Raw genomic sequence first — 16221 nt, 5'->3', positions numbered from 1 at the left:
AACTGGCTGATTCAGGCCAAGTCTCTGGAAGAGAGCTGACTGGTGACCCTCAAGGTGTTCTCCCTGTTGTAAGAGCTTGGTTGGGTGGTGAACCTAGCCAAAAGCAGTCTTCAGCCATCTCAGTCATTGGCATATCTGGGTATTCAGTTCGAAATAAGGCAAGGCAAAGTTTTCTTGCCAGATGCTCGTATTCAGAAGTTGATGATGCAGATGCTTCTCTTGGTGAACCCTATACGCCCAACAGTGTGGGCCTATCTACAGGTACTCTGTTTCATGACGGCAACCCTGGAAGTGGTACCATGGGCAAGGGCGCACATGCGTCCTCTTCAGCACTCCCTGCTGTCTCATTGGAACCCGCAGTCTTAGGACTATTTGATTCTGCTCCACCTGCTGATGGAAGTCTGCTCTCAGGTCCAGTGGTGGTTGCAAGCGGATCATCTGAAAAAGGGAGTTTCCCTGATGGCGCTGGACTGGTTGGTACTCACGACAGATGCGAACTTCTAGGTTGGGGAGCTCATTGTTAGAAGCTGTCGGCATAAGGGCGCTGGAATTCAGAGGAATCTCTCTGGAATATCAATTGGCTGGAAGCCCGGGCGGTCTGGTTGGCGTGCTTGCAGTTCAGCGGTAGGCTGCAGGGTCGAGTGGTCCAAGTAATGTCTGACAACACGACGGTGGTGCTTACATCAATCGGCAGGGAGGAACCAAGAAGCCAGCAAGTATCACAGGAATAGATCAACTTATGGAATGGGTGGAATTGCATCTTCAGAGATCTCAGCCTCACACACTGCTGGAAAAGACAATGTAAGAGCAGACTTTCTCAGCAGGGAGAGTCTGGACCTAGGAGAATGGGTATTGTCGGTCGAGGAATTTCAGCTGATAGTAGATTGCTGGGGCCTTCCATTCCTAGATCTACTGACACTTCTCATAATGCGAAGGTTCCTTGATTCTTTAGTTGTAGGAGAGAGCCAAAGTCCTTGGGTATTGATGCTCTTGTGTTGGTCTGACTGGAGGTCAAGCTGCTGTATGCCTTTCCTCCATGGCACATGTTGGGCAGAATAGTTCAGAGGGTCAAAGGTCACAAGGGGGTGGTGCTTTTAATGGCACTGGATTGGCCCAGGTGACCATGGTATGCAGATCTGTGAAGATTCCCTCCCTTCGTCTTCTGGTACACAGGAATCTGTTGCAGCAAGGAGCTGTCCTTCACAAAGATCCAACTCTGTTTTGTCTTATGAGGGCTCGCTTGTTGAAGCGTGGATATTCTACCATGGTGATTGCTATGAGCATGAAAATTCTCCACTTCCTTAGTCTATGTATGGGTTTGGCGAGTGTTTGAGGCTTGGTGTGAGGATCGAGGAGTGTTTCCTCGTTCATTTAGATTCCAGCTCATTTTGGAATTTTTGCAGGATGGGTTGAATAAAGGGTTGGCCTTTATTTCCATGAAGGTACAGGTAGCGGCTCTTGCCTGTTTCAGGGGTCAGGTAAATGGGGAATCCTTATCGTCTCATCCTGATGTGGTCTGTTTCTTGAGGGGAGTGAAACATCTTCGTCTTCCTTTGCGGTTATCCGGTACTCTTGTGGAGTCTTAATCTGGTTTTGGATTTTTTGGTGGATCCTATGTTTCGACTGATGTGCTCTCTTTCCTTGCACTTAATGACCTTGAAAACAGTGTTTCTGGTGGCGATATGTTCTGCGCATCAAATTTACAAGCTGCAGGCCTTGTCTGTCAGGAACCGATCCTTCAAGTGACTCCAGGAGTGATTCAATTGCATACTGTTCCTTCTTTCTTGCCAAAGTTGTCTCAGATTTTCATTTTAGCCAGTCTATTTCTTTGCTGCCTAGATATAAGGAAAGAGATGCAGAGGAATATTGCCTGTTGCATCCCTTGGATGTCAAGAGGCATGTTCTGAAGTATCTGGAGGTTTCTAAACCTTTCGAAAGACAGGTTGCCTATTTGTCTTTCATGGTGGAAGTAAATAGGGTGAGCCAGGTTCATGGGCTACAATAGCTCGCTGGATTAAGGAGGTAGCCATGGCCGCTGAAAAGCCATTGCCTACTCAGGTTAGGGCTCATTCCACTAGAGCTCAGGCAGTGTCATGGACGGATGTTAGATGGTTGTTTCCCATCGACATGTGCCAAGCTGCGCCATGGTCCTCCTTACACATCTTTTCCAGGTATTATCATCTGGATGTGCAGGCCCTGGGGACACAGCCTTTGCACTTGTGGTTTTGACTAGACCGTGGACAGCTTCCCACCCTATTAGGGAGTAGCTTGAGTACATCCCACTGGTCCTGAACCCATTTGTCTAGCTGCTAGGAAATGAGAAATTACTACTTACCTGATAATTTCCTTTTCTTTAATCTAGACAGATAGGTTCAGCTTCCTGCCCTTGACTGCCATATGATTGTGTTATTGTCCACCTATGTGGCTATGTGTTCCAGGGGTTACTAGAAACTGTTACTCCAGTCCTTAGACTATTGTTAATGTATTTCTTGTCTGAGCTCAGTGTTTCATGTTGGCTGAGTATTGAAATGGTAATCTGTTTTTAATCAAATTTTTGCTAGTCTGTCCACAGTTGCTTTTGAATAGAATACTGGCAGGCTGATGACACTGCAGGAGTATATGTACTGTGCCATCAGTTTGCTCTGTCTCCATCTGCTGGTAGAGGTGCATAACCCACTGCTCCTGAACCCATATCTCTAGATTAAGGAAAAGGAAATTCAGGTAAGTAGTAATTTCTCATTTCCTTGTAAAATTTGAGCACTTATTATTTTGACTTACAAAAATGTGAGAATATATGTTGGAAGTGAAAATTCTTGAGCATTTCCCACATAGCAGCTTTTCATTGGATTGGTGCTTTAAATATAACAGTATTTTGTTTTTGGTGTACCAGCCAAAATGTTTGTGATTAAATGCTACTAAATACTTAGTTTATTTTTTCTTTAGTTCGTCAATAAACAATTTTGATTGTATTTTAACACAAATTGTATGATTAGGGACACGAAAAATATAAATAATGATACTGCTGTATGCTTTATTTGCTTATAGCAAATCTGCTTTCAATTTATCACTGCCCTCTAATATCAATTATTTTGTAGTGTGTATATAATGTGTGTGAATAAATATTTGTTTCTGCCATTTTGTTTCCTATCTAAATAGAAATAACTCACAGATAAAATCTCTGTCACCATGGAAGAAACAGAGACTCCGGACTAATAAATATATTAATGTGTTGTCATCTTGCCATAGTGATAATTCTCCTTGTAAAGAAACATGGACAGCAGAGTCAGATGTCACTAAATATTTCAATGGTGGTATGTCATGTTCTTGCCTGTCGAAAAAATGTCCAATAGTTTCACATGGTCAGGTCTTACATTTGTAGCATTATAATAAAAACATTTCAGAGGAATAACAGAATAAAACTCCAGGTGGTGAAATAGATATCAAATGACACTACCCCAGAAACTGTGCATTCACTTAAGGCCAAAATCTCTAGGGGTGTGGCATTGCTCTGCTACAGCACCACTTTGTGAATGTCTTCGATTAATATACTATTTTACTCTTTCATAAATGTGATAACAATTTCTTTTAATTCCTTAAAGAGTGCAATATGATTAATTTGCTCATGATTAATTATGGGAAAGAACATCTCCATAGTGTTAAGTATGGCTAAGGATGCCTTGCCATCTGCTAATTCTTTAGCAGATAAGAAAATGACTACTTCCAAGGGACCTTGTCATTGGTTTATAACATTGCATCAGGGGACTAGGCATTGATTGACCTCGCAGTTTGCTTCACTGGGTCCAAGTTATCTCTAGCCTGAAACCCTATCTAAAAGGCTACATTACATTTTCAGACATGTAATAAGATTGTAGTACATAATTTGAAACTAGGGTTGTAATGCAAGGATTGGCGATGGTGTCCCCGCATACTTTAACTCTAACCTCTTTGAACAATGATATTCAAGAGCTGCCAACAGGTCGGGTTTTCAGGATATCCATAATGAATATGGATGAGAGAGATTTGCATGCACACTGCCTCCATTCTATGTAAATCTGTCTCATGCATATTTATTCAGGATTTCCTGAAAACCTGGCTTGTTTGTGGCTCTTGAGGGCTGGGAATGAATACCACTGTCTTAGAACTTACACTTGTACTGCTGACAAGCTACAAGTTGGAACTATAGATGTGTGCACATTTGCTACAACCAGTGTGAAAAATATTTTATAAAATGTAATGTATGAGTTTCTAAAAAGGAAGGAATTCTGGCTTAGATTCTTTTCCATTTTTTTTAAGGTTCTCTAGCTGCTGTTTCTGAAAAAGTAGCCAGTCATTCAATTAAGAACCTACCTGTAAAATCCCCCGTGTCCCTGAGCTTCAATTCTGCAAGTGCTACTCAGCCGGTTTACCAGTATCCTGAAGCTGTCCCTTGTTTGGAAGTAGCTGCCATTTCAACAAAGAAATGTTCAATGGTTTCTTTACCTTCAATGCCAGCCATCTCCATTTTCCCTTCCTATTGCCACCACCCTCCGTCAGCACAGACTTGTACCATTCTTGACAGGTAAGTAATGAGTTGTTCTCAAGATCTTGCATTCTCTTACCATTATGAGCCTTATTTTTGTGTTGCTTGTCCCATCACTTGCTGTATATTGCACCTGTTCAAGTCTCTGTTTTTTGACAAAACTGTCAGTTACTTTCTGGGATCACATAGTTTTCTAAATCCAGACCTTTTTCCAGTTTTGTGATCTCAGAAGACAGAACCACACATTTGAACCTTTGCCATGCATGGAGTAACACACACTTCAGCAGGTTTGCGTTTTAATCTTTGTTCCTACTTACATTCCTTAAGGATCAAATGTACTAGATATTTTTACCATAAGCACAAAATGAGAAAAATCCTTTGGTACATCTGGCCCTAGAAACTATTCAGATGTTTACATTTTTGAAAGACAAGGTGAGTCGTCTTCTATAAGAGTATATTTACTGACTGCCAGGGTTCAGTTTCTAGCCAGCTAAGGCATTGATATTTGTAAATATCTGTCATATATTTTAAAGAACTTCCATGAACTACATAGCAGAAAAATCCCTTTCAAGGAAGTTTCTCACCTGTTTTCATTCTGATGCCTCATTTGATGTAAAAAAAAAAATTAAAAAAAATTAAAAAGCAATGAAATCATGAAAGGAGAGTGGTGATCATGGATTCTGAGAGCACCAGCATTCCACTTTGCATTGCAGGCGATAATGTCCTAATACTTAAGAGATGAAGAAGCAAAACAACCTATAGGTGAGCACTTTTAAAATCAAATGCCAGTGCTGCATCAAAAAGGATGTCATCTACAAAAGGTTTAAATGTTGTACATTTGTTTGGCTTAAATGTAGCTTTATTAGATTATTTTGGCATAAATGTTTAGAAAAAAGGTTCCAATTGTTTTGCTGCATCACCCTTGTATCAAGGGAATTTAACTTGCCTCAGCTCAATCAGTGCATACAGTTTTGATCAAAACCAAATAAAATGAATTAGAACAATTAAAAATATCACCAAAAGGATGGGATAAAGATTGGATGTGCTAGTTATCATGCTATAGTGACAACTGGTGGCCAGACTCTAAGCCCATGATTGTAGGGTTCCTGAAGCAGCCCTGGTGCATGGCATCTTGGCCAAGAACCATCCCTGCAATGACTATGAAAAGTGAGATAGGAGGGGAATATAATATGCAAGAAAAATGCCTGGATAGTTGTGAATGAAGAATCATGGCACTATAGGTCATCAGAGGCCAGTTCCGATGGAGCTAGAAGCCCAAAGGAGCAAGAAGAAACTGCCAAGCAAAAAAAAAAAAAAAAGTATATCTTCGCCCAATAAAGCAAATAAATGAATAAATAAATAGATACACAGCTTTGGAAATGTCTAAAGAAATCATTTTATATCATTTAAAAGTAAATTTAGTTTTGGATAGGAAATGTAATTAGTTCATGACTAATATTATAATAATTAATAAACCACAATTCCTAGCTATTGCCACAAGGCAGTGAATAATATAAAAAGCATAAAACAAAGGCCACAAAAAACATTTCCTTATTGTCCCGTCTTCCCCCCCCCCCCCGACCCATTTAGGACCTATGGGTTTAGCACCCTGCCAACAGATGAAGACATTGAAGAATCTGATTTGCTGACATTGCTCCTTATAAAGCACTGTGAAGCCTGTAGCACTTTAATATTTCTCTGTCTCTAGCAGATGGCAGAGGCGCTGAATCCTGCAGCCTGGAAACTTGAGGGAAATTGTTCCCAATGTGTTTCATCTTTGGGCATCCCTACTGGTAGCGTAGGGATGAGCAAGGGGGGACGGTGGCTCCTTGGCTGTGTCTGCTTGGTCCGTGTGTGTAGGGGAGTTTTGATATTTGGTTTTCTAGCTCCCTCGTTCCTTTCTGGCAGCCTTCTGGATTCTTCCTTCATTATCTGAGGTGTTCGGTCTCTGATGGTGTTGAAGACTTCTTCTTTTACAAGTTTTCTCTTCAGGAAAGTAAACTTTTCTGTTGTATAAAGTTAGTTTAAAAAAAAAAAAGAAGGCAGAGCATAAGCAGCCTGCTGGCTGATTCATTTTCAAAGCCTTTCTTTTCCTGTGAGATGAGGGAGATGAGCTGCAGCTCCTTATTTTATTTTATTTCTGTGAGCTTCTTCATGTCTGCTTTTGTGGAGCATGAGAAGCACTGCTTTCTGTGTGGAGACCACTGTGGGAGCTCTGCCACTGCTGGGGACTGTAAAGATTGATTGCAGCAGGATACCTTGTCGACTCTGGCCTCTTCAGGATACTTGTTTTTGGCAACAGGCTTGCTGAAAGTATTGGTGCAGCTGAATCTGCCTCAGCCGAATTCCTCAGGGGCAACAGTTATTTTTCTGTTCCTGGAGGCAGCAGTTTTGAAACTTCCCTTGGAGAGGCTCAGAATCTCCTTCCAGAGGGAGCTGTAAAGAGACCTCTAGCAGCTAAGAGGAGAGTTAAAAAAAAAAAAAAAAAAAAGGTGTAGATTGGTTTCCTCATGATTCCTTTACTCTTTTCTCTTGAATTTGTGCTTTTAATGCACGAGACCTTCTGTTTGAGGAAGGGGGTCCCGTCTGGGTCTGCTCATAATGTGAGCTAGGGAGATAATATTTTATTAGGGAGGCTGCCGGTGAGAGACATTTTACACTTTTTCCCAGCGCAGAGGAAAATATAAAGCTTTACCTGTGTGAAAATTGTGCCGTGGGAAACGCTAGTTCCTGACGTCAGAGGGAGGCGCCGGAAGACCAGCATAAAGGCGTGCTCCCTGTATTAGCTGGATATGCTGTTTAACCTTTCTTGAATCTCTTAATACTCTCCCCGGGATAAGGAACGGCTTACGTAGTGCTCAAGAAATTGGAAACCTTTGAAATATGCCTGCAAAGAGGAAGGGGAAGATTAGGATGTTTCCCTCGGCGCCTACATCTTCTAACCTAACCCAACTTGAAATAAACAAATTCTTGACACAATTGGAAAACAAGGGAGCTGAGGAATCTGTTGGAGCTACACAGAATGGAGATTTGTGTGGCTCCCAAGAAGAAGCATCCCTTAGCCCAGACAGTCGCCCACCACCAGTCCAACGCAGTATGGACGATGCTACAATCCTGCTGCCACCCAAGGAAGGGGAAGTTGCAACAGGACAGGAGGGAGCGTCAGTCCATAAAGTAGACAATCTTCTGCAAGTTCCATCTTTGACTGGAAAGGTAACACTTGAAGCGATATGGCAAGCAGTGAATAGTTTAAGTACAGCTGTGGCAAGATTGGAAGGAAAGATTGACTGTGTGTCTTCAGATTTTCAAGGGAAATTTTTGACTGTTCAAAATCAAAATAATGAAACATTATATAAAGTAAATGAGAATGAAAAGAATATGCAATCGTGCAGAAAGTTAACGTCTGTTTAATTAAAGATCAGATTGCTAGCGCACGGCGTCTAGAGCTGTTAGAGAACCGTGCACGACAACTAAATGTAAGGATAACTAATTTTCCTCAAGTGCTGGGTGAAATTCCTTATATTTCTCTAAAAAAGTATTTTAGAGAAATTTTATTATTTTCTGAGGAAGAAATTCCTCCAATTAATACGTTATTTCCTTTCTCAAAAATCCCCAGTGCCTGTAAACCTTACTAATTTCTTAGAAGATTCTAATTTAGATGTAATGCACAGGAATACACTGATTGTATCATTTATAATAACTAAAGATATAAACAGTGTAATGAAGACATACTTTAAGAAATTTCCCACAACATTTCATGGGCAAATAGTTAAAATGTACCCAGATCTAGCGCCAATTACTAGAACTAGGCGAAGAGAATTCTTAGCCTTACGGTAACAGATTATTTCATTTAGGTTTTACATTCTTTTTACGTTATCCGTGTAGATGTGAAATCAAGAAAGGTGAACACACTTATGTATTTTACCAAACTGATCAGATTCAACAATTCATGGAGGCCCAGCAATCCATGGTTTCATCAGTATTGCCCATAGCAGAGTCATCTCCTTCAAATGTTATACCAAATAGTGAGTAACTAAGAAGGGCATATAGAAATAAATCCAATTGACTAGGTATGGTTTACTTGATTGTTCTAAATTTATCTCTATATGTTACTATAGTTTTCCTAATCAGCCTTTCTTTTTCTCTTAAATGATTTAACTGAATGTTTTTGGATTTCAGATATACGTTATGTAGGAATGATTTTGAAATAGTTATTATCCTTACTCTACATTTGTCTTTAATAACTTGCAATAACCATTGATGTATTTTAATGGACCTGAAGAGCTTTTGTTTTTCCTGTATATGTGAAATGAAAATAATATAAATAAAGAATTAAAAAAAAAAAAGAACATTTTATTAAAGAGACCCAGGTTGGATCTGCAGGAGGATTTAGATAGGGTGTATATGGTTTTAGAAGCTGACTTTACAAAAGTGCTTCTGTATGAAGAAAGTGAGCCAAAAGGGGAGAACCTATAAGGGACAATCCCAAAGTAGCCCATTTATTTAGAAAAAAGGAACTTCCTTTTATTCTTTCACAAGCTGTGGCTGAGTTAGATATTAAGAATGCGCCACTAGAGCCAGCTGTGGAGGGATAATATCCCATATTAGAGGGTCTTCGTAAGCCTATTAGAAATTTTCCATTCTGTAGGATAGTTAAATGTCTGGTGTCAGCTGAATGGGATTCACTGAAAGCTGGCTTGCATGTTGGCAGAGCTATGATAAAGCTTTATCCTTTACCTTCCAAGAAACTGGACCTTTTGAGATACCCCAAAGTGGATGCATTAGTTTCAGCAATAATGAAGAAGACTACTGTTCCCTGTACGTACCAGGATCAGTCCAGACAGTGGGTTATCTCCCCCTTCCAGCAGATGGAGTCAAATAGAACTTTGAAGAATGCTTCCTTATAAGGTAGTGCACTCTTTACTAATCCTCAGTATTCTCTTGATTCCAGCAGATGAAAAGTGGCTTTCGTTCCCCACTGAGATGACTAGAAAGCTATTTTAGGAATTTTCTCTATTTTTCTCAGCTTTCCTTTCTTTTGGATGGATCAAGTCTAATTAAAAAAAAAATAAATTTTGAATTTTGAATTTTCTGAGGGAATTATTTGGAGAGCTTTCCTGTAGCCTCAGCTCCTGTTTTAGTGGGAGCATTCTATAGCTTGCAGGCAGTACTATTTGCAGCTCTCCCCACCCCTCCCATCTCTGTTGTCAGGGTAAGTTTGTTATTTCCTCTCTTCCTCTCTCCGGGGTGCAAGTCGGTGGTGCCGACCTCTCCCCCTGTGGCTGCTATCCGACCCGCTGCCCCTGAGACTCCATTTTCCTTGGGGCAGCCGGCACAGAGAGGCGTTATTTCTCTGTGCCTCTATCTGTGGGTCGCTGAGGAATAGAGAGAGAGCAGAACTGAAGTGGAGGCTATTACCCGCTTCTTACAGCCACAAACCTGGTGAACGTGAGGAAGAACAGGCTGAAGCGGAGGTTTTTTCCGCTTCCCGCAGCTTTAAACCTTGCCTGTTTCTCGCGTTAAGAACAGCTGGTTCCCTCGCGTGTCCATCGGGGTTCCCCATGCCTCATTCGTCCAGGTGCTGCGCTTGTGGAGAGCCTGGGTCGAGGCTCTCCCACGAGGGGATTTGCACAGCTTGCCTCCCTGGTGGGGAGGGACCCTCTCAACCGCCGGGCCGCTCTGGTTCTCGTCTTCTGGCGCGCCTCGACGCTCAAGGGCTGGCCCTGATCCTGCTGACCGCGGGAACGGTGGCCATTTTGTCTCCAGACTCTGCTGCTCCGGCGCTAACAGGAGAAGAGCAGGACGCTTCTTTTTCATCTCAGCCACCGGTTTTGACACCCATTCCACCTCTGGAGCCTTTTCCTCCGTCAGGGGACCGTCCCACTCTTCCTCCATCGGGGCCACCTCCGTTTTCCACGGATTTTGTTCTCTTGCTTCAGAATGCTTACCTGGCCAGAATGGGCCAGCACCAGGAATTTTTGGCGGGACATCCTTCTCCTAAGGTACCCAGAATGGCTGATTCCACTGAGGACTTGGGAAATGCCCAGACTATGGGGAGTGCCCAAGGTTCAGCGGTCCCGGGACCAAGGGTACCTCCGACCACCTCAAGCGCTCCGAGGGTCCATTTGGTACACCCCTCTGCGGGGGGCGCGGGGGGGGGGGTCTGTTCCTCAGCAGGACCCGGATCCGGATGACCCTTCAACTACGGTTCAGTTGGAAGGGGATGATTCTAGAGTTCTGCGGATCTTTCAGAGGGATGAGCTGGACCCTCTCATTCCACATATGCTACAGGAATTGGACATTGAGGACACTCAGGACCTGCCTGAGCCTAATCCACCAGCGAAGAAAGGGGACTCCCTTCTGGTTGGTCTACGTCCGCTGTGTAGGTCCTTTCCTTCCCATCCCACGATCCTTCAACTGTTATCCAGGGAATGGGATTCTCCGGAGACCTCCCTCAAGGTTGGCAGAGCCATGGATAAGCTATATCCTCTCCTGGATGATTTCCTGGAGCTTCTTAAGGTTCTCAAAGTAGATTCTGCAGTCTCAGCAGTGACGAAAAGAACTACCATTCCAGTAACGGGTGGTGCAGCCTTGCGAGATTTTCAAGATCTGTTCAAAAGCAGCAGATACAGTGTCCAGGGAACAGCCCTGGCCAAGGGTTAACTGTTTACTAAAGAGGAACCTGGAGAAGGACCGTCGCTAGTTAACAAGAAACTGGAGGGGAGTGGAGTAGATGTAACTCCATTTACAGTAGAAAATGTATGGGAAGAGCTGGAGAAACTGAAAGTGGACAAAGCCATGGGGCCTGATGAAATTCATCCCAGGATACTGAGGGAGCTCAGAGATGTGCTGGCGGGTCCGCTGTGTGACTTGTTCAATAGATCCCTAGAAACGGGAGTGGTGCCGAATGATTGGAGAAGAGCATTGGTGGTCCCGCTTCACAAGAGTGGGAACAGAGAAGAGGCTGGTAACTACAGACCGGTTAGCCTTACTTCGGTGGTGGGAAAAGTAATGGAGTCACTGTTAAAAGAGAGAATAGTGAACTATCTACAGTCGGGAGAATTGCTGGACCAGAGGCAGCATGGATTCACCAGGGGGGAAGATCCTGTCAGACAAATCTGATTGACTTTTTTGATTGGGTAACCAAGGAATTGGATCAAGGAAGAGCACTCGATGTCATCTACTTAGATTTCAGCAAAGCTTTTGATACGGTTCCGCACAGGAGACTGGTGAATAAAACGAGAAGCTTAGGAGTGAGTGCTAAGTTGGTGAGCTGGATTGCAAACTGGTTGACGGACAGAAGACAATGTGTGATGTTAAATGGAACTTTCTCTGAAGAGAGAGCGGTGTTAAGTGGTGTACCGCAAGGATCGGTGTTGGGACCGATCCTGTTCAATATCTTTGTGAGCGACATTGCGGAAGGGATGGAAGGTAAGATTTGTCTTTTTGCGGATGACACTAAGATCTGCAACAGAGTGGACACGCCGGAAGGAGTGGAGAGAATGAGACGGGATTTAAGGAAACTGGAAGAGTGGTCAAAGATATGGCAGCTGAGATTCAATGCCAAGAAGTGCAAAGTAATGCAAATGGGGAATGGAAATCCGAATGAACTGTATTCGATGGGGGGGGAAAGGCTGATGTGCACGGAGCAGGAGAAAGACCTAGGGGTTATAGTGTCTAATGATATGAAGTCTGCGAAACAATGTGACAAGGCGATAGCAAAAGCCAGAAGAATGCTGGGCTGCATAGAGAGAGGAATATCGAGTAAGAAAAGGGAAGTGATTATCCACTTGTACAGGTCCTTGGTGAGGCCTCACCTGAAGTACTGTGTTCAGTTCTGGAGACCGTATCTACAAAGAGACAGAGACAAGATGGAAGCGGTACAGAGAAGGGCGACCAGAAAGATGGAGGGTCTTCATCGGATGTCATACGAGGAGAGATTGAAGAATCTGAATATGTACACCCTGGAGGAAAGGAGGAGCAGGGGTGATATGATTCAGACCTTCAGATACTTGAAAAACTTTAACGATCCAAAGACAACGACAAACCTTTTCCGCCAGAAAAAAATCAGCAGAACCAGGGGTCACGAGCTGAGGCTCCAGGGAGGAAGACTAAGAACCAATGTCAGGAAGTATTTCTTCACGGAAAGGGTGGTGGATGCTTGGAACACCCTTCCGGAGGAAGTGGTGAAGTTCAAAACTGTGAAGGACTTCAAAGGGGCGTGGGATAAACACTGTGGATCCATCAAGTCTAGTGGGCATAAATAGAGAGGAGGCAGCAAACATTGCACGGAGCGGCAGTAGCCACTGAGGCATTCACGGAGCGGGATGCCAGTGGCCAGTAGTTGTGTTCCACCTTCAGGCAGCAAAACACTGCACGGCCAATGGGGTTTCATAAGGAAGGTTCTAGTATGCCCAGATCTAGGGAATTAAGAAGGTACCAGCTAGAAAGTCTTCCTCCTTTCAACAAAGTCTCCTAAGTTACAGATTGCAGTCCTTTCACTCAGGAGCAAGAAACTCTGGGGGCAAACACATTCTCACTGTTGGAAGTTTCCAGTGAGATTCAAAGGGCTTACACCCCTTTACCTCAGAACATTTGTCCCATTTTTATGGGGAGTGGGTCCGTATAACTATGGATTAATGGGTCTTTCTGTAATAAGAGACTGATTTATGCATTTAGATTATGCTCATCCTTTTAAAGGAGGCCTTCACAGAGTCCCCTTGTTCCTCTGAAGTGAAGAGAGGGTTAATAAGGGTGACTGCAATACCTTCAGTTAGCAGCAGTTGTCGCAGTGCCAAGGAATCAATGGGGTCAAGTCAGGTATTCCATTTATTTTGTAATCCCAAAGAAAGAATACATTCAGGCCCATTCTAGACTTCAAGAGGGTAAATGAGACCTTGATGGTACTACATTTCAGAATGGAAACTCTTCGCTTGGTAATGATGGCTGTGAGAAAAGGAGAGTTTTTAACTTCCCTAGATCTTACAGAAGCTCATTTCCACATTTCAATTTATCCTTCACACCAACAATACCTCAGGTCCTGGGGATAGGATGCATTTTCAGTTTCAAGTGCTTTTCTTTGGTTTGGCAACAGCTCCAAGGATCTTTTCCAAGATAATGGTTGTCAAAGCGGTGTTCTTGCGCAAGCAGGGAATATTAGTTCATCTCTACTTGAGATGATTGATTCGGGAGTGGAGTCTACAACTTCAACAGTCACAGTGATAAAGTTGTTGCAAGATCTGAGTTGGATAATAAACTTTGCCAAAAGCAAGTTGGTTTCCTCTCAGATCTTGGAATATTTAGGGACCTGCTTTGATACTGAGCAAACCAAGGTATTCCTGACAAGTAGACTGGGGAGCCAAGCTTATCAGGCAGTTTTAGAACCTGTTGGAAGTGAAATCTCCCAGAGTTTGGGATTATTTACAGGTGCTGGGCTCCATGGCAGAAGTCTTAGATCTAATTCTTTAGGTGAGAGCTCATATGCGTGAATAAAGTGGAGGCAGCAAAACACTGCACGGAGCGGCAGTAGCCACAGAGGCATTAAAACACTGCACGGAGCGGCAGTAGCCACAGAGGCATTCACGGAGCAGGATGCCAGTGGCCAGTAGTTATTGTTCCACTTTCATGGAGCGGAAGGATGGAGGGCTGCTATCTCCAAAAAAAAAAAAAAAAAAACAAACAAAAAATAATAACAGGGGTGGGTAAGAGTATGGGGCAAGGGTGTGGCCTGCTTGTTACAGCAGTTGCTACCCCTAATTGAGCTGGATGTCACTTGGATGCAGATACGGTGCTGCTCTCTAAATTGGTGGTGGGGTGGAGGGGAATTAGGGCTGGAGGGTACTGGAAGCCAATAGTAACAGGTGGGAGAGAGAAAAGGGAAATAAAAATGGATAAAGTGCGTAGCTTGCTGGGCAGACTAGATGGGCCGTTTGGTCTTCTTCTGCCGTCATTTCTGTTTCTATGTTTCTGGAAGTTTATCTTAAGAGAGTTTTTGAGGTGTCCGTCCTGTGGGACCGGGCAGCCATTTGTAGTTCCTTCGCTCAGCGTGCAGGCCTCCGCTGGCTTCAACAGCTGCTCAGCTCCCAGGAGTTGCCTCCTGAGGAAGCACTTCAGGCAGACCACCTGGAGGCTGTCATAGCATATGGAGCAGATGCTCTATATGACATTCTTAGAGTATTGGCCAGATCTATGGTCTCTGCGGTCTCAGCTAGACGCCTCCTCTGGCTTCACAACTGGTCGGCGGATTCTTCATCCAAGTCGCAGCTGGGATCTCTACCCTTCAAGGGCAAATTACTATTTGGAGAGGATCTGGACCAGATTATCAAGTCCCTCGGGGAGAATAAGGTACACAAACTGCCAGAGGATCACCCTCGTTCTTCTAGGTCTTTTAATTCCACTAGAAGCCGATTCAGGAATCAATGTCGTTTCTGCCAGGCAAGGACTGCAGCTCTTCGTCAGCCGTCCTCTCGATCTCAATCCTGGACTCAGTCCTTTCGTGCCCGAAGACAGCCCCGCTCTGGTCCGGCCCAGTGGACGTCCTCCAAGTCTTCACAATGAAGCTATGCCGGCCCACTCCCCAATCCCCAGGATAGGGGAAGTCTCTCCCTTTTCCACGAGGAGTGGGTCAACATCACATCAGATCAGTGGGTCCTGGATATTCTAAGACACGGCTACGCATTAGAATTTGCTTGGCCGTTAAGAGACAGGTTCCTCTTCTCTCCATGTGGCCCAGTTCAGAAACAACTCATAGTCCGGCAGGCACTCGACAGGCTTCTGGCTCTCGGAGCAATTCGTCCGGTCCCCCCCTTGGAAGCAGGCCGGGGACATTATTCGGTATGCTTCGTAGTCCCCAAGAAGGAAGGTTCCTTCTGCCCGATCTTGGATCTCAAGATGGTCAACAGGACCCTCAAGATTACCCACTTTTGGATGGAAACCTTGTGCGCCGTGATAGCGGCAGTACACTCTGGAGAATTTTTGGCCTCCCTGGATCTGATGGAAGCTTATCTACACATTCCCATCCTCCAAGCGCATCAGCGTTTTCTGCGTTTTAAGATTCTGGGACAGCATTTCCAGTTCCAGGCTCTACCCTTTGGTCTTGCGACCGCTCCTCGAACCTTTACGAAGGTGATGATAGTAGTAGTTGCCGCTCTCTGGAGGGAGGGAGTGTTGGTGCACCCATACCTGGACGACTGGCTCATTCGGGCAAAGTCCTCAGCCCAGTGTCACCGGGCGGTCGACAAGGTGTTGACGCTTCTTTACTCCCTCGGTTGGGTTGTCAACTTCGCCAAGAGCAGCCTTTCTCCATCTCCGTCTCTGGACTTCCTGGGGGCACATTTTGACACAGCGCTGGGCAAAGGTGTCTCTGCCTTCAGACAGGGCTCATACACTCATAGCTCAGATACAGTGATTCATCAGTCTCTCACTTCCAACGGTGTGGGATTACCTCCAGGTCCTGGGATCCATGGCTTCCACGATCAATCTGGTCCCCTGAGCATGTGCACATATGCGTCCCTTACAGTGCACCTTGCTTCCCCGCTGGAAGCCGGTGTCTCGGGACTTCCAAGCCATCCTTCCTCTCCCGCAGGGAGTCAAGGACAGTCTCTCATGGTGGTTCAACCTGTCTCATCTTCTCCAGGGTGTTCCTTTGGACATACCGAAATGGGTAATCGTCACGACGGACGCCAGTCTCTCTGGCTGGGGAG

The 16221-nt window shown here is 44.3% G+C and overlaps 1 protein-coding gene across 2 annotated transcripts in view; it reads left to right on the top strand.

Moving 5' to 3' along the window:
- The window catches only part of SOHLH2 (spermatogenesis and oogenesis specific basic helix-loop-helix 2), a 153212-nt gene that overhangs the window by 113879 nt on the left and 23112 nt on the right, over positions 1-16221 (top strand). For both annotated transcript variants that reach the window (XM_029602708.1, XM_029602709.1), the window contains exons 9-10: positions 3157-3311; positions 4294-4558. In XM_029602708.1, coding sequence (XP_029458568.1) covers positions 3157-3311; positions 4294-4558 — 420 coding nt within the window. The remainder of the gene's footprint in view (positions 1-3156; positions 3312-4293; positions 4559-16221) is intronic.

Source organism: Rhinatrema bivittatum, chromosome 5, assembly GCF_901001135.1.
Source record: "Rhinatrema bivittatum chromosome 5, aRhiBiv1.1, whole genome shotgun sequence".
Lineage (NCBI taxonomy): Eukaryota > Metazoa > Chordata > Amphibia > Gymnophiona > Rhinatrematidae > Rhinatrema > Rhinatrema bivittatum.
The sequence above is the reverse complement of the archived record's forward strand: the minus strand, read 5'-3'. Positions and strand labels throughout refer to the sequence as shown.